Source organism: Scomber scombrus, chromosome 6 (assembly GCF_963691925.1).
Source record: "Scomber scombrus chromosome 6, fScoSco1.1, whole genome shotgun sequence".
NCBI lineage: Eukaryota > Metazoa > Chordata > Actinopteri > Scombriformes > Scombridae > Scomber > Scomber scombrus.
In genome coordinates, this window is record NC_084975.1 from 29,475,958 (window position 1) to 29,494,516 (window position 18,559).

The window sequence follows — 18,559 nt, forward strand, 5'->3', positions numbered from 1 at the left end:
ATGTATTGTATATCTGACCATATTTTGGCGTGGTTCCACTGTGGCATTATCTGTGTGGTTTACTAGAAGACTATCCATAAAGGACCAAAATTCCAGAATTGAGTGGAGCATCAGGACAGAGCGTGTAATGATTATTCTTTCATACTCCTGGCAACGTTAGCGAACAACCTCACAACTGTCACCAGATTCAGATTCAAATATTGCTAACAAAAAAGTGACACACATTTTTCCAGTTCCTGTACAATCAACATAGACAGAAATCCTCTCATGTGAAATAACCAGAACTGATGTAGGTTTGGCAGACTCTCGTGTTCATGTAGGAAGCCATCGCTCATAGTGATTGGAGATGAGTTTCTATCCAGAGGTGTTTCTCAGTCAAAGTCTCTGATGTGAAAGAATTTTCTGAACTTCACTTCAGTAAATATCAATGTCATAACTGAAAGTCTTTACGTTCATTTCAGTTAAAGTAGAATGTTTACATTATAGTGTACTTCAGTGTTTTAATGCAAATGAATACATCATGAAGAATGTTTCCTTTTACAGTGATACATGAAAATATGAAGTGATATATTCATATGCACAGCCTTAAGGTCTAAAACGTATTTGAGTTTCTTGTCGCTTCAATGCTCCAAGTTTAAACCAAAAAGTGGCAATAATCAATATTCAGGTCATATAATGTGAAAGGGGTCACTCATGGTGACAAACCCACAGAAAAATCTGACCCTAACCCTAACCCTAACCCTCTGCAGAGCTTTTTTGTGTCTTTCAGCTCATTTTTGTAGTTCTGTTTCATTTCAGCTCTCATCTAGCCGTAAAAACCCTTCCCAACACTAAGTGGCAGACGGTTAGTGACCAGCTGGTGAACATAGTGTAGTATCTAGCAGCTAAAGAGGAGTTGGTGGTGACCAAAACGGGGCTAAAACTCAAGAAATTGAAATGCCAAAATACGACCACTTAAAATGTTTAATTCAGTAACACACTTAAAGTCTAAAGTGTCGAAATGTGTTAAAACATGAATACACTGCAGTGTCAGTTTGACTCCATTTTAGTTCTGCAGCAGAGGCATTACCTAATGACATGATGTCATGCTGTCTGAGTGTGAATGTGTTACCAAATGCCAGCCTGTTGCTGCTCAGATTGTAGCTACTCACGCACTACAACATGCAGATGACGATAGCTGCCTGGTTATATCAGACTCGACAGAGACACTATAAGCATGTGTGTGTGATGTAATGTGATGATAAATGTACATTGTAGGCAAAAAGTGTTCATGTGAGTGTTTGTATATGTGTGCTGTAGGTAAGCACACAGCTTCATTAGAGTGTGTACATCTGTATTTTTGTTTTATTTTCTTGTCATGTTTGTAGTTGTGTGTGTGTGTGTGTGTGTGTGTGTGTGTGTGTGTGTGTGTGTGTGTGTGTGTGTGTGTGTGTGTGTGTGTGTGTGTGTGTGTGTGTGTGTGTGTAGGCTGGTAGTGGGCGAGCTGACTTCCTCTGTAGTGGGAAGAACAGACAGTGTTTGCTGGCTTCACTCCAGTTTGTTGGTGTGAGAGTGAGAGACGGAAACAGACAACAGAGAATAAGTGTGAGAAATGAAGCTGAGACAGAGGAAACGTAATAATGAGAGTGACCTGAAATGATGAGCCGTTGCTAAATTATTTTACAAAGTATTATCTTCATAAAGTTGGTAAAGTTTATTACAGATATATTGGTATTGTTGTAAATAGTTCTGTCCATAAGCAACAAGAAAAGTCAGTACAGAAATGCTAAAGATATGGTTGTGATCGTTTAGAAACAGTGCTGCTGTTATATAGTTTGTCCACCAGAGAGCGCTGTAAAGTTTATTTTTCAATCTTGTTGTATTGGGTGTTCCAATTACACAAGGCTATCAATATTCATGTTAGCAAGATTTATTCATGAAGCAAAATGTCAAATACAAGATTGACAGATTGTTGAGGGAGGAAAAAAATTGGTGATGCTCATCAAGCTAACCAAACCGCCAGGAAGTGCGCTGGGCTTTGAAGCCAATTTGACATAGTGGTCAGACCGTGTAATTACAACATCTGGGTCTAACAGGCCCAAAAAAGCCTTTTTCCTGCACACAGTCACGGGAAAAAGAGCAGCTGTAAAATGGTAGATACAGTGTGACAACCCCTGCGAACTGACAATATTTGATCCAGTTACATTTCGAAAGACTAGAAGAGACGCACGATTGAATTGTTTCATCCTTACTTAGCAATCTCAGCTGACGGAAGTCTCTACTACACATGCTCTATGAGCACATGGGGTCCATAGAGCATGTGCAGTATGTTTTCATCCAGGTAATTTCTTTATTTTCATTTACTTGTCGGTAAAAGCCAGACTCCTGTTGATTTTTTTCTCCGATAGCCTCTGCATATGGAAAATCCACTACATGTCCAAAAATAAGTGGACACCTGAACATTACACTGGTTTGATCTCCAGCAGGCTTTCCTCAGCATTTAGGAACCAGGCTGCAGGTATTTGCTGCCATTCAACCACCAGAACATTAATGAGGTCCAACACTGATATTGGGAGCAGTTTGAGTTGCAGTTTATCTCTAAGAACCTTCCTCTGTGCACAAGGGTGTTATTATGCTGAACAGGAAACTGTTGGCATGCAATTGGAATCATACTGTTGATCTTTCACTATATATACGGCGCCTGACCCAAATCATGACTAGACTGGAAAAGTCAAAGCAGGGCCAAACTAGTATTTAAGTCTTTTTAAGAGGTTAATGTTCTCTCTTGTTCTCTTTCTCCATTAGGCACCCAAGGAGACCCTCGCCAAGTCAGTCCTGGCTGAACTGCCTCAGCAGGTCACTCAGTACTTTAAACAGCGGAATCTACCACCCAACAACACGGCACCGGAGTGAAACGCAGCTGAAGACGTTAGCCCAGCACGCTGTACAATAGCTCGACAAAACCTTTCGTCTCTTCACATCAAACGATACAGAAAGAAAGTGTGTATATAAGCTGTGAACAAAACAAAAAAAGAGTTGCTGAGAAAAAAAAAAGTGAAGAAACTGGTTAAAGAATGTTTGATCAATTCAATATCCAGTGTGAATCCATCAGAAGTGATATTCTGTGTTTGTTAAAGCTTTCCAGAGCTGTGATGATAATGTTTAGACCTTGTATGTCCACAGTGATTGGCAGGTATCTCCTAATGATATGAATATGCAGGTCAAACACTGCTCTTTTTTTTTAGAGGAATGGAAAATACCTTGATTAATCAGGATGTGAATTTTTTTTAAATTATATTTGCTTTTTGCATGTGTTTGTCTTGTGATTGATACCATGTGATAAATACAACTCTTTGGTGTAAATGACCCCCTTCCAAGCTGGAACAACTTAGTGTATATTCAGTCCCACCCCCCCTCCCCCGCCTTTCCCATTGGTCATATGGATCCTCTTCAGGCAGCAGATCAGATGAAGGCTGTTTGCTTTCGTGCTCACGTGTTGCAGATTCACAGACTGAACCTGAACACAGCACATATTCCTTCACCCCCCCTCCTCCGTCATCAAAGGGTGAACTTCTCAATTTGAAGTTTTGGTCGCCGGTCGTCTCGAGAGGAGGGGTTCAACGCTCCACTATGCTTATTTGATTCAAAGGGAACAGAATCGGAGGAGGACGAGGCTGCAGTGGCCGCTGTAGCACAAACACAGCATAGATGTGGGATACTGTGTGAACTCATGAGGCGTTACTGCTGTTAAATATGGGGCCATTTTGCCAGCTTTTGCAAAAACCCCTTGTATTTCTTATGACTTTGGTTCACCGTGCATGTTGCCAATATCTACTCACTGTTTACAAAACCGATGCTGATGATCACAAACGCATGAATTATTTATTTATTTTCAAATGACGTATTTATCAGAGATTTTGTAGATATTTAAAGGAGATTCTGTTTAAACAAGAAGGAAGCGTTACATTAAAATAATAGCAAAGAAAGATGTCAGAGAAGGCAGAGAGTTTACCTGAGCGGAAGCAGAAGAGGAGTTTCTGATATGCATATATATCGAATGTATATTTATATAATGCCGTTCCTGTTTCTGACATGTTTTTAATGTACTTTTTATGCAGTGCGGAGTTGTGTACTTATACTACTATGTGTATTGCCGTGCATCTTTGTACTAAATGTGTTGCTATTCATTTTATAAAACTGTGTCCATGTCCACACTCAGGTTAATAAACTTAACTGAAATGTCTTACGTCCTCTGTGTCTGTGGATGTGAAAGAAGAAAAATAGAGGGGTGGGTGGTGGAAAAAAAAAACAAAAAAAAAAACACTCCACCAACAGGTCTGTGTTTAATTCTACATGACTCAGCTCTCTTTTTTTTGTAGCTTTTTGCTCGGATTGAAGAGATCATGACTTACAGCCGGTTAATCAGAGCGGACAGAGCAAATTCAGCTTACACAAAATGTGGCATTAAAGAAACTTTCAAAGGTGACAGAATGAGAGTAAATATGAATTCAGTCCAGATCTCATCCTCATTTTTTAGGCAGTATGTGGATTTCCCTTTGCTCTGGCTTAGTGCTGCAGCCTTTGGCACAACCCACCCTGAACAAGCTGTAATAATTGCCAGATTTAAAAACAAAAACCTGGCTGCTAAGGACTGATTTTCATCTTAAATGCTTGCATTTGATACGCCTCATAGCTCAAATCCTGGTCTGATCTTTTTTTAATATTTTTTTTTGTATGTTGCTTATATTATTTGTTGTCATAGCAACTACTTTCACAGCTGCACCAGTGATATTGAGCTTCATCTGTCGGTTAAACCGTGAAACCAACTACGGCTGATTTAATGATGTCAGTGAACTGTCCTCAGACAAGCTGAAATGCTCGCTACCGGCAACAAACACTAAATTATCTCCTGGTCACGTCATCGCTATGTTTACAAAGACTTGTGAACCGTGAGGGTCCATTTCAGGGTCCCTCTCCAAATCTCAAACCTTGAGCCTCACAGTAACAGAATTAAAACACGAGACTGCCTGTGTTGTTAAATGAAGCTGCCAGTCTTTACACTTTGATATCATCTCACCTGCATTGCTTTTTTTCCATCTCAATCAGCAAACTGAACTCAGTTCCAAATGCACATTTCTCCTGCCAAGGTTTTAATAGGAACTGAATACGCATCCCAGAATCCAATTATCCAAATTTGTTCTGATCCAGTGCAATTTTACACATTCATTTTATGCCCCTGTGTAGGTGTCGCTCCAAGTTACATCTAAGATATTTTAACCCCTGACAAACTGGCAGAGTGATATATAGATAGTGATTTATAGGTGAAGATGAAGAGATTTTTTTTGAGCATTCATCTGCCACACCCAAAGAGGCAAATGCAGGTGCTACAGTGGGTCGGTGGTTAGCACTAATGCCTCACACAAAGGTGGTCTTGGGTTTGATACCCTGCAGGGACAGGACCTTTCTGTGTGGAGCTTGCATGAGTTTCCTCCCATTGTCAAAGAAACATGTATGTTAGGTTAACTCTCCTGTCAGTGACCAAGGTACTAACTCCCTGCATGCTGCATAGTGGCTACCCACTGCTCTGAGTACTTGTGATGGGTTAAATTTAGAGACTAAATCTCTTTAGAGTTTAAAGCTGTTAAAATGAACTTTAAGAAAGGCTTTGTAAGATGTGTTTTGTGCCACAGTATTTAAGGCCACTGAGCTGGAACAGTATTTGCTCCCCATACTCACTCTCTGCAGGAGCCTGGTGGGCAGAGTCACCCTGACTGACTGGTTACTCTGTTATAAGCCATACAGTCAGCCACTTATTCTCTCTCTCCTATCCTGATGGATTTATGTGTGTTAGGTTTATTGTTAGTTGACTTTTGCTTTAAATGAATCCTATTTTTAGTCATTACCTATGTGGGCTCCCCTCCTTCCAGCCAGGTCGTGTCAACCTGGAGCAACACTACATATTAACAAGATGACTAAAAAAAAAAAACCCCACAACAGCTTTACATTTTATTTGATTAGGATTAATAGCTGCATCACGGAGTTCAGCTCCGGGTTTTAAATTGTGTTTACAGGAAAGCTCAGTTAGGAGATGACTGAATCCCAAACGCAAATTGACTATATTTATTCACATTTATCAATGTCCATGGTAGTTGTTTAGACTCCACAGAGGTCTAGGCTGAAATCTAATTGACTATTGTGCGGTATCTCAAATTGGGTACTTCTGCTTCATATTTTGAGTGCACAGTATGGAAAAATGCAGTGCACTAGACAAGTAAGTACAGAGTGCAGTGTACATAAGTATGTGATCTGAGACACAATATATTTTTTTATACCTTCATGTATCCTGTCAGGATGAATTGTAGTTCCTGATGATCCTCTGACTTTTCATTCTGCTTCTCCAACATTTAGATTTATGACCAAATACCTAAAAAACATTGTTCATTCCCATCAGCCTCAAATGGACTCTGTGTTTAGTCCTAATTGGCCAAATTCATCATCATAAAACCTGATCAACTTCAGCATTATCATTGTTAGCATGCTGATTTTAACATTTAGCTCAGCGCTGTGACTGAAGTATGTTTTGAGGGAACACACACTATCCGTACCCCCCCCCCCCCAAAAAACCAGCCCTTTGTGACACAGTAAACACACAGTAAAAGGGAAAGCTCTTTATTTCTTTGCTCAGACTTTGACCAACAAAACAAAGCTCCAACGCCTGAAACAGCAGCAAAACAGTCCAGCATCTTTGAATGATGTGACTTAGAAACAAACTACACATTACATCACACACAATATTATTGTTTGTAATAAGTCAGATTTTGCATTTAACCCGAGGAGAGTGAGAAGCGTTTGTCCCGCCTCGGCTCTCTCTCTCTGATCTCCTCTGCTGCTCATAACTAAAAAAAAGGTGTGAATCATGTGACACAGTCTAAAGCAGTCTCTTCCTCGCTCCACAGCTGTCAATCACTGTTCCCTCAGCCAAAAGCACAGCTTGCAGTCGCTGTGGCTTGGGTTGGGAGGGGGGATGTAGGGAGGGGGGCGGGATGTCGTCGGGGTAGGCAGTGCGGGATTGGTTGCTCGGCTTAAACTGCGTGAGATGTGATTGAGGGAAGGAAGGGTGGAGGTGTCATGTTTGAGTGCCACAATAGCAAAAAAAACACAAATAGAGATACACAGATTAAAGTTCAGAATAGAGGTTAAATTGGTTTTAATCTTAGTGTTATTAGGATTATATTACTAGGCTGAACTTTGTCGGGTGACAAAGAGCAACAGTTCAACTCACAGCTGTGAAAACAACAGGAATACTGAAAATGGTTGCAAGGTGTGTGTGTGTGTGTGTGTGTGTGTGTGTGTGTGTGCATGCTTTTATATGTGTGTGTCTTACCTTTTAATCTGTCTGTGTGTGTGCATATCTTGTATGAGGTTACCTTTCCTGACTTTGCAAGCCAAGTTGTGTGTGTGTGTGTGTGTGTGTGTGTGTGTGTGTGTGTGTGTGTGTGTGTGTGTGTGTGTGTGTGTGTGTGTGTGTGTGTGTGTGTGTGTGTGTGTGTGTGTGTGTATATAGATATGGATGCAGTTGTGTGTCTATCTGTAGGCCCTGTTAAGCCGGGGGTACGGCAACATGATTGCATCCACGCTACCTTCGCTGTCCGAGCTGCTGTCAGAGTCGCTGCTGCCGGAATAAGCCCAGAGTCCCGGTAAAACTCCGACGCACACGGCCGCCGACGGCAAGTGCAACACGCCTTGACTGGAGTTCAGGGGAGCCGCGGGGGTCTTCGCCGTGAGGACTGTTTGTTGGTTTTCAGCCCCCCTTGCTCTTCCTCCTGCTCCTCCCTCCTGCTCTGAACAGCACAACATACAGTCAGATTCAAAGCTCGTTCATGCGGACGTTGCTGTATCAGGATCTTCTTAACAAAAAAGGACAGAGATGAAAATGCAGAGAGAAGACAACTCAGTTACATTTGAACTATGTGTGTGATTTGCGAGCATTGCTTACATGCAGATCGCAAACGGAGCTACTCTCAAATGATCGGCACTCTCAACAAGCCTCTTGCGTCCCCCTGTATTGGTCGCAAGTATGGTTTTCCTTTTGTTTGGTTAAATGAAGTATCAGTATCCAAGCCCCATATTGGATTTTTGGGGCTTGGATACTGATATTAGGAAGTTTTAAAATGATGATTATCGATATATTGGCCGATGTTTTATATACAGCATATATGCATAAACACAAGATATGAAATGGAGGCATGATATTTTGGAGTTTAAGAATAAACTTAATTTTATAAAATGACATCAGTGCTCTGTAAACAGTAAACTTCACTGGGAATTTAATATGTATAATAAACTTGAATTAGGAAAAAGGATTAAATATACATAAAATGTGGCCTTCATGTCTTTGAAAAAATATCGGCATATACCGGACACCTTAATACAGGCCGATAATATCGGTATATCAGTCGGGCTCTAGTTGAATATGTTAAAATTAATGCTACAGGAAACAATCTCACGTTGCGAGTTGCAGCTTGCATGTTGCAAAAACTGCTCTGGGAGAGAGAATGAAAATGCAATTAACAGCTTTCAGTAAGTGAAAATCAGAATGGTTGTAGGTCCTGGGGAAAAGGACAGTAAAGGTGTTAACTGTTGTACATCTTTTAAATGAGGATTCCCACCTTTCCCTTATGGAAAAAAAAAAAACATGCAAAGTCTGGCCTGACTGCAAACCTCATGACATTTCAAGTGCTCACTGGCTTCAGAGCTTTTTCTTACTTGGAACTATCATCAGCAAGAGTGAACACAATTTTAATGTGGACAAGTTTGATCTAACTTAAAGGACCCCTCTGCCTGTGTAGGTAATAATACCTTATTGGTTGGTGAGGGTGAGGAATGGGGGGTGGGGATGGGGGTTAAGGAGAGTAATTCGATGTATTCAACGACATGTTATTTGCTGGTATTACAATAAAAATTTAAAAAAATGACACAGAAATATGAAACTTGACATGTGCACATATTCAGTTTTTGGTGATAAAATAGGAAATATCTACAAATAGTGTTACTTTGAACACAACTCACTGTGGCGAATACATAATTAATATCTAACATTGTTGAGTGCCACTGTCCTGTGCTGGTCTGTAGTTGATTTAACTAGCCAGCCTTCTAAAGAACCAGCTCACTTTTCCACTTACTGTAACTGTACATGCCACCGGTTTCCTAGCAACGCTAATGCCAACTTTAAATACTTCACACTCCAACATAGTGGGTGGCGGTAATGCACCTCAACGCCAACCCTGGACTTTATGTAGACTCAGGTATAGGTTGGCCTTTGTGTGTTTCTTTTCTTAGGTTTTTATTATGAGGTAGTGCGTGGTTCCACTATAATATACTTTTTTTTTTTAAACACCCTTTTCATAATAATGATTCCAGCTTGTAGAAGAAGAAAACTATGGATACCATTTGTGTTTTCCTGGTCAGACATTAAACAACTAAAGGAAGTGTCCAAATGGTGCACAACTCAAAACCTGTCCACTACAGACAACACATTCCTTCTTTTAGACCTCAGGCTGCAGCCCACCTGTGTGTCTGTCTTCATTTCCTGTCGTCGCCTTTGTGATTTCCACCTTCTGTTTCTTACTGCTGTCTGAAGACTGGGACGAGCTGGGTGAGAGAACAAAAGACAGAATGATTTAAAGCTGCTCTGATCAATATTTTCATATTAATGATGAATCACAGAATTATCACTACACTCTACAGTTCCCCTCAGGACTAGAGTTTTACAGTGACTCTCAGCTCATTGCTTGGGTTCTGTCTCACTTATCAGCGGAGTTTCCAGCTGCAGTTGACTGCTGCTTTTAGCAAAAAAAAAAACTCCTCACACTTCACTTCCTGTCCAGCACTTGAGGAAAGACTGATAAGGTTAGTAACTAGCTACTAGCTAGTACTACATTTAGGTGTCAATTTTCCCTCAGCGGTTGGTGGAGGCCAAAAAAAGAGCTAAAAAAGGAAAGTGAAAATTGGATTTACATTCATCAGGTAAACAAATACATGACTCCAAATGAATGCTAAAGTGTGTTGTGTCTGCTGGATTTGTAAACAGGAACCCTAACCCTGCTAACAAGTTCCCCATATGAGCTTCATAAGTTGATAACGAACTTATGTTTTGTGTACAGCGTGTTCTGCTGCCCCCAAGTGGCCAAAAAAACAAAAAAAATGAACATGTGTCTGTTTGTGCCTACCTGCGTCTCTTGACAGCTCCAGCCAATAAATGAGCCTGAGACAGGTGGCTGGTCCTTTGCTCCGTCCCTGAGTGTTTAGGCGCTGTCTTCTTTTCCGGCTCAGGGCGGCTGTCAGCAGACGCATGCTTCGCTACAGCGCTGTGATGGCACAGAGTTAAGGTGAATGAAGCATAATGGAGCCTTGAAGAGAGAACACAAGAGTGGTGGTGGTGGAGGGCTCAGGGGCAGGTTGAAACACATGACCCGTTCAGCAGCAGTCCCATTCAACAAGTGTGTCTTCCCTTCAGGGGCAGCCATTACAGCTCTCCATCAGCGCTCTAGAAGAAGTGACACAGTTCTGACAGGCACAGAAAAGCACTCAGGCGGAGAGGTGGAGAGAGGGAAGTAGGGACAAGGAGAGCGACACAGATAAAGAGCCTAAAACGAGAGATAGCTCAGGGGACGCGAAACGGGGTCGAGATGCAGCGATGGAGAAGCACAGGGACGCGGGGAACGCACAAAGACAGAGAGCTGTGAAGGTTCGAGACAAAAAAAAGGGGGGCAGGTGGACGGCCTGGAGCGAACACACAGCGGGGCGTTGGATATACGCAGCTCTGAGTTTTCACTGCATTAACTGAGGTCTGCACCTGTGTGTGTGTGTGTGTGTGTGTGTGTGCCTGTGTGCCTGCGTACCTTTCGTTCACAGCAGCAAATGACTGATTTAAATCGTCACCGTAGTTACCAGCCTATGATACAGTTTCCACGACAACCCATTCTCATCAAAGACAAAGAGAGTGTGACACATGAAACGCACGGAGAGCAACTAACAAACAGAACTACTGGACACATGGTCCAATGTACATTGTGGACATGCAAGAATTTCATATAATGGACTATTTACAGCACCTATACATTATAAAAGCTCTGTATATTATATTTAGCCAGTCTGTCTTCAATTCCTCCAAACTGATTACCATATTAATATTAATTAGATGTATATCAGTTTTTTCTTGTATGTGCTGTTATGATCAGTGTGAAAAATGTTTAGTTAACTGCTCCTAGCAACTGTTACCGTGGAGTAGACCAGACCGGACGCATTGCTTGCTACTGATTGGTTAGAGCAGAGGTGTCCAAACCATTCCATTAAAATTCATGTGGCTGCAGGTTTTCGTTCCAACCAATCAGGAGCACACCAGGCTTGACTCTTTAATCAACTGATCACAGATTGGTCGAATCGCATGTGCTCGTGATTGGTTGGAACAAAAACCTGCAGCCACACAGCAGGCCCCTTATTGAATAGTTTGGACGTGAAAAAATATATATTTGAATGAAGATTCACATTAACTGTAATGATTAAGTCCTGCAGATAAAAGACAGATACCTTCACTGTCTCTTCACACGTTCTGGTATCAACACATAGAAGTGTAGGTGTGTGCGTGGTGACGCGGTGCCAGCTGGAGCTCGACTACGGTTGGAGATGTGCCCGCCTCTGCCAACTCACATAAAGCTGCTTATCATACATGGACCAAGACACTCCCATATTAGCAGCATGCATGTCCTTCAACTGTTAAACGGCATGAAGTGCACAAAATGAGCAGAAAACAGCTTTATGTTTAGCTTAGGGGGGGAAACGCTGAAAACACTGAGAAACTCTACACCATATATACAATACAGAGAAAACTTCACAATCACACTCACCACAACGCGGACACTGGCTTTAGGACACCATCCGTGGCTCAGAACTATTACAACGCGTGTAAGACTCCCACGAGTTTTCTTTAAGCGGCTACCTCGACGTTGAGGGCAAGCGGCGTATTACAAGTGCAACACAATAATCTATGAGTCCTATCCTCTTTCAGAAAGGAGTAGTAACTGCATCAACACTATCAGATCTGTGGCCCAGCTGATACCGCCCACCAATCTAAGAACATTAGTCCTGTCACTGACAAACAATGAAGTCATGTTTTCACAACAGGGATGAGTGAGCGAGCAAGAAAATGCAGCTGAAACCCGACAGAACAGCTGCTGTAACACAACACCGAACCTGTGAAATGTTGGCTATGTGTTAATGCATGCTTGGTCAGTGGGGAGCATGCAGGTTGGAGGGTAAGCTCAGCATCACTAAAATTATTGGGGGGGGGGGGGGGTTGTTACTGGTGTGATGATACGTATTAGAGTTTGTGTGTGTTCAGTTCAGGGAAGCATTGAATTGGACTGCCTTCCTCTGGAGGCTTTCTGAGGGGTTTAATTATCAATTTTGAATTGATATTGGTTTTGATATAATTTTTTTTCTCCATGACTAGTCTCTCTGAATTGTCGTTTCATAAACAACAAATGCTCATTGCTCATTATAAATGCAATAATCTGATATCACTCACTAAAATGTGGAATAAAAGATGAACATATTCAGGCAAATAACCAATAACTGCTAATTAAATTTTTTTTAAATATATATATAAACAAACACATGATTAAAAAAAAAAGGATATTCTGTATTCCAACAGTTCCTTCTTCTCCTCATCCCTGCGCTGCTTCTCCACCAGGCTCTGTTGCCGGGAGACCTCGTCCAGGAAGCTGGTCTCGTCGTCGTCCAATCCCCTCACCATGTTCTCTGTCACCATGGAAACAAACATGCTCTCACACACATGGCAGTCGAATGATGAACTTCGAAGACAATAACGTGTGTTTATAAATGGGTGTGAGACATTTATTGATCACTGTTGCCTAGAATGTAAATAAATAAATAGTTTTAGGATTGCTTTTTTTTAGGAAGTAGGAGTTGTTTCCTGATCTGCCTCTTTACCAAAACACTATTAAAGTAATAAAAGATAAATACCGTTTCACCATCATTCACTGAGTGAAACATTTATAGCAGCAATGTAAATGTAAAGAACTGCTGCAAAATATGTGGCAAAAAAGAGTAATAGTGACCAGTTGCTTGCCAAATAGTGATCCCATATGTATCTGTATTACTAAATCTCACATTGTATTCTTAGCTTCGTCATCGTCAGGCAGCATCCTTGGTTTACACCAGTGGTCTCCAACCCTGCTCCTGGAGAGCTACTGCCCTGCATGTTTTAGGTGTCTCCTCACTCTAACTCGTTATCAAGCAGCTGAGGCTCGTCAAAGGGCTTGATAACGAGTTGATTATTAGAATCAGGTGTGTTAGGAGTGAGGAGATACCTAAAACATGCAGGGCAGTAGCTCTCCAGGAGCAGGGTTGGAGACCACTGGTTTCCACTGTTTGTTGAATGGATTCTCTTCATGTTTCGTAGCATCCAATTATGAGCTTTCATTTATGAGTTACAAACTATTATAACACTAAAAGGGAGCCTTATTTCAAAGTGTAAAACATATCACCATGCACCAGGAGGTCGCAAAATAACTTAATTATAACAAGTTGACAAATAAAAAACGTAATTCTAACTTGTTGCATGTTTGTGTGTGACTTTATAAGGCTCCTTTTTAGCGGTTATAAATATCTATAACTCGTGAATTAATGCTCATAATGAGATGACAAGAAACATGAAGATAGATGGAGGAAGAATCTGCTGACTGACAAAGCTCTGATAGCCTATTTAACCTGAATGGATACAAATACAGTAGTACAGCATACCTTCATCTTGCCAAATATTGACCCAACATTAATGTATCTGAAATTAGGTTATAACTCATTTACAACTGTTAATTAATGGTTTATGAAGTGTTTACAATCTAATTAATAACTCACAACTATTTATAAATCTTATCTTATAAGGGTAGTCTGATTGTAAAGTGGTACCAGAAATGTAACACAAGGTCACTGGACACTGTTTTATCATTGTACTGTATTTTAAGCTTATAAAATGATGTGTATGTAAAGCAATAACTGGAGTGTCAGCATTTAATAGTTGTGATAAGGGTTCTGCTGATAACAAATCCCGATGATGACTGCTGATCTTTATATCACGGATCCACTGCTTCTTTGTCTCGGTGGTAGCTGCGGAGAAAAAGTGACACTTAAAACAAAGACACTGATTGACAAAAGACCCACTGAATTTGAATTGCTCCTCAAACTCCTCCTGCTTCTTGTCTTTCTGCTCCTGCAGTCGCTCGAAAAGGGAGCGCGCGTCGTACTCCTCCTCCGGGGCCTCTGAGGAGTACAAAGAACAAACACGATGTGTGTGTGCACAGCTGTGTGTATCGTTTGTCTTCTTCTTCTTTCAGATCTGTGTGTGTGTGTGTGTGTGTGTGTGTGTGTGTGTGTGTGTGTGTGTGTGTGTGTGTGTGTGTGTGTGTGTGTGTGTTCTTACCCTCCGGGTCTTCAGGCTTTCGGACTTTCTCCCATTCCTCCTGTCTCTTCTTCCTCTTCTCGTCAAGCTCTGTTTCCGACACAAACTTCCTGCTGAGGTCGACGCCCGCTGCCCCTCCCCCTGCCATTACAGCTGACCTGTACAAACACAAACACACACACACATACACACACACACACACCTCAGGATCATTTTTTCACTCAAGAGTGCAAGGTTCAATGTTTTTTTTCTCACTTGCTAGATCATACAAGCGGGTCAATAAGTTACCAGTCATTCTTTCAATCAGCACAGTGTCTGTCATATAATGGAAGAGACTCTCTAACCCGATGCCACACACGTGTTTTTTTTAGACTCATTTCTTCCACCTCGAGCTTCCTGATTTCCCTCTTTAATGTTTGTCGTTCTCCAGACTATGTACGGCGGTGAAAAATGACTGAATGCTCCACTGATTCCTTTATTTGACAGAGCTCACATGATCCTGAGGGGTGTTTGTTTTATGCATCACACTACTAGCTTACTCCATTGTTGGCTGGTCTACTGCACGTGCCAATATTGTCCGCTGTGTGCGAGGGAAGGCAGCACCAGGTAAGCCTTATTGTTAATCCATGGAGCGGACACAGTGGATTTCTGCTCTGCCCTTTATAAACTACTAGGTGAAGAAGTCTAAAGTGGTGTTTTTCCTCCAGAGATAGACACGGACACTTCATGGATTCATTCGATGTATTCTTTTTTTCTATGTAGTCCAGCAAGGGAATAAATCAATCTATTCGATCTATTGAAACTCAAGCTTGTGTCCCCAGAGCAACACCGTCGCTCCTTTAAAAGCACTGCTACAGACTGCTGCATGTAGCCATTACTCATTTGTGAATGTTATCCACTCAAGACAAGACAAGACTAGTTGAATAAATACAGGTAATAACGTTTCAAATGCTGGAACTAACAATTCATTTTTATTATTGAATAACATGTCAATTATTTTCTTGTTTAATGGATTAGCTGTTTGGTCTATTAAATGTCAGAAAATGGAGAATTATGTCAGTCGTGAAAATAAGAATCTTTGTGTTTTCGTCACCCTAGAATGAACCCTTTATATCTACATAGGAAGCGGGTCCTCTTACATGGAGCCCTCCATATTGCACTGCCATGTTTCTACAGTAGCCCAGAACGGACAAACCAAATATTGGCTCTAGAGAGGCTTTCACATTTTTCATGAGTTCTGCAGCAACAGTACATTCTCCTACACACATGGAGGGGGAGGGGTTATCAATTGGTTGCAATCTGCAACCTCACTGCTAGATGCTACTAAATTCTACACACTGCTCCTTTAACAAAACACAAAAAAAGAAAAGAAAAAGAAAACATTCATATTTGATAAACTGGAAATACAACATTTGTTTGGATGAATAATCAATTATTTTATTAGTTTTATTTTATCTTACATTTATCATTATCATAGTTATTTTCTCTTGCATGCATTGTAATTTAATTTGTTAGCTTTTGTTTTCTCATCGTTTTTATTCCTTTTCTTTATGTTACATTTATTCTGTCTCATTATCAGCTTGTCAATAAAAGTATAAACTTTCCTGACATTTGGATGTTTATTCTTAATTGTCTTCTGTTGAATTTCTGTATGACTACAATAACATTCTTGTAAGCCACAGAAAACTTAAGCAGGGCTCTCAGCGAGACAAGCTGGACAGTGTTAATCCCTCTCTAATGTCACTAATGCAACGTCGAAGGCAGTTCAGTTCTGCACAGAGAGTCAGAGTGTCCCATAACAGATCTGTGCATTTTCATAAAATCACTACTAGTCATTTATATTTTATCAGCAGTAGAATTCAATTACAAAAGATGAACTAAGGTCACGTGCACAATTATGTAATGTAATGTGATATTGTATGGGTCAGCACTTTCCCCACATCTATTCTTAAAATACTATAGGTGCAGAAACGTTTTGTCAGAATGGAAACTTTCTCCAATTCTTGTGATGCTCCACTTTTGTGGATCAGTGTAATGTATTAACTGTTTATGATATTAATATTCTTCATATATGTACTTTTATTATGAAGTTGAAACACATGAGTAAAGATTTATTTTTATTTGTAATTCTCAGGTAAACTATTATTCAACTACCAATGTACCATACATCTCCAGGACTGTATTCAATAAGATACCATGGAGCTCAATTATGGAATAGAAATGTACACCTACTAACTGATTCTCTGTCTTGTTTGGTATTTTGTTTTTTTTTTAAACTTTTTTGCTTTATTTTATTTTGCAATGTTTGTGTAATTTTAATCAGGTTAATGACATTTATGTTTAGTTTGATATTTTACTTTGCATTGTTAGTGTTTTATGTCTTACAAGTGAGGTTTCAACTAGATGAGCCTATAATGGCTTTCTACATCACCTGCACATGTGTTTTATTTTCATTTACCATTTTTCTCTGACTTTTATTTTACAAATGTGCAAATAAACCATTAAGTTCAAATCTCTGAGAGGCTCAGTCACAAATATGTTACCTGTTTTTGATATGGAGGATAACTGGAATAATTTTGGGAACACATGAAGACAAAGAGGAGAGAAACTCACATAAATAAATAAACAATTAATTATAATTTTTACTGAGACTGAACCTAAATGTTTAAGTCATAGTTTGTGACCAACAGGACATTAGATAACCACTGCATGTATGGCACCTTTTTTTTTAAACATTCAAGGGCTAACCTGAATGCAACATATGAGGTTTTGGCTCTCTCTTGCGGCCACCTTTAACCATCACAAGAAACTGAGAGCTAAGCTATTTAAGGAACTTTTCTTCACCAGCTCAGGAACCCTGTAAGGATACAACACGTCATGTGCAATGAGGTGACGACATGTGTCTCTTTAATAAACCTGAGCTTTCTGTTTTATATCAGTCGCCTTTCCAGCCTCATACGGCAACAATAACATGAAGTTAGCCGCTTCAGAAGGCTAGCGTCTTAAGACGGAGGGCACACTCGGCTGTCGACGCAAAAATCTGTCAATATAACAACCAATCTACAATATAACAGTCAGATATATTATAATCTGTTGCCGTGGTTCGGATAAGTGAGTTGTTGTGTGAACGCTGTGGACATACGGGTGCCTTGCTTGCTTGCTGCACAACGGCTAACGTTAGCTGCATTAGCATCCAGGAGAGCTGTCAGTCCGCCAAACATCGCTACATGTTAGAAAATATATTTTTTCAAAAGCCGAGCAGACTCGAGATACAGCTTACTACTATTTCATAGATGAACATATATAATGCAATGTAGAATTACTGTGCCCCTTGAACTTACCAAGCTCTGCTCGTCGATACTCCAAATCAATGACGTTTTGTGTCACTGTATATATGTCTCGACGCGATTACCGACGTGCGTCTTTAGTTCCGACTCTTTCTTCGCCGTCGTCACAATAGTATGGAGCACAAAAAATGACGTAAGCACGAATAAATAAATAAATGAAGACTTCTTTACATAAGATTTGTATTGAACAAAAAGAAGATATTTTAATTGACATAAAACATTATTTTGAGTCTCTACAATATATAAAAAATATGAAAAATGTATCTATAATCAAAATCTATTCGTAATGTTTTAATTGAAAATGCCTTTTTCTTTCTATTGACATTATTATTATCTTATTTACACATTTTGTATTATTTATATTTTATTTAGGAACTGGAATGATGTTTGTATATTCGTTGTGTGTTCTATTGTATATTATGTGCAACAAAGAATAAAGCATTAAATACATTTTAAAAATAAAAATAAATGCAGAAATTAAATAGAGAAGTCAATCTAAAAAATATATTTTGATAATGAAAAAGGGCAATTTATGTCTTGGATTTTTCTTTAAATAAATAATATTTCATTAAGGATATTTACTAATTGTTGTTATTTGTGTATATCTGAATTTTTTTTGTTATTTAATATTTCTGCATTCCTATTTGTGCATGTCTATACTTATTTATTTTATTCCCAATTTTATCCTTTTAACTATTTATATCTGCAAGATTCAGGATGTAAGCATTGGGAAACAGTGTAAAACTGCACCAGT

General features: G+C 39.9%; 2 protein-coding genes across 3 annotated transcripts in view; one reads left to right on the forward strand and one right to left on the reverse strand.

Moving 5' to 3' along the window:
- The window catches only part of cpne2 (copine II), a 41,537-nt gene extending 38,645 nt beyond the window's left edge, over window positions 1-2,892 (forward strand). The window contains exon 15 of the mRNA XM_062420140.1: window positions 2,785-2,892. Within this exon, the coding sequence (XP_062276124.1) occupies window positions 2,785-2,892 (108 nt within the window). The remainder of the gene's footprint in view (window positions 1-2,784) is intronic.
- A 3,742-nt stretch (window positions 2,893-6,634) lies between these two features.
- Window positions 6,635-17,872, reverse strand: psme3ip1 (proteasome activator subunit 3 interacting protein 1). Of its 2 annotated transcripts, none has more exons than XM_062421086.1 (8): window positions 17,800-17,872; window positions 14,480-14,616; window positions 14,221-14,319; window positions 12,676-12,798; window positions 10,209-10,347; window positions 9,548-9,630; window positions 7,620-7,820; window positions 6,635-7,066 (listed from the first exon to the last, which is right to left on the reverse strand). In XM_062421086.1, exons 2-8 carry the CDS (start codon window positions 14,604-14,606, stop codon window positions 7,062-7,064), a joined length of 777 nt encoding a protein of 258 aa, XP_062277070.1. In that variant the 5' UTR covers window positions 14,607-14,616; window positions 17,800-17,872; the 3' UTR covers window positions 6,635-7,061. The 2 variants fall into 2 exon arrangements, with proteins under 2 accessions (XP_062277070.1, XP_062277069.1); XM_062421085.1 differs by lacking the exon at window positions 17,800-17,872 and adding an exon at window positions 14,747-14,895.
- Window positions 17,873-18,559: the final 687 nt, after the last annotated feature.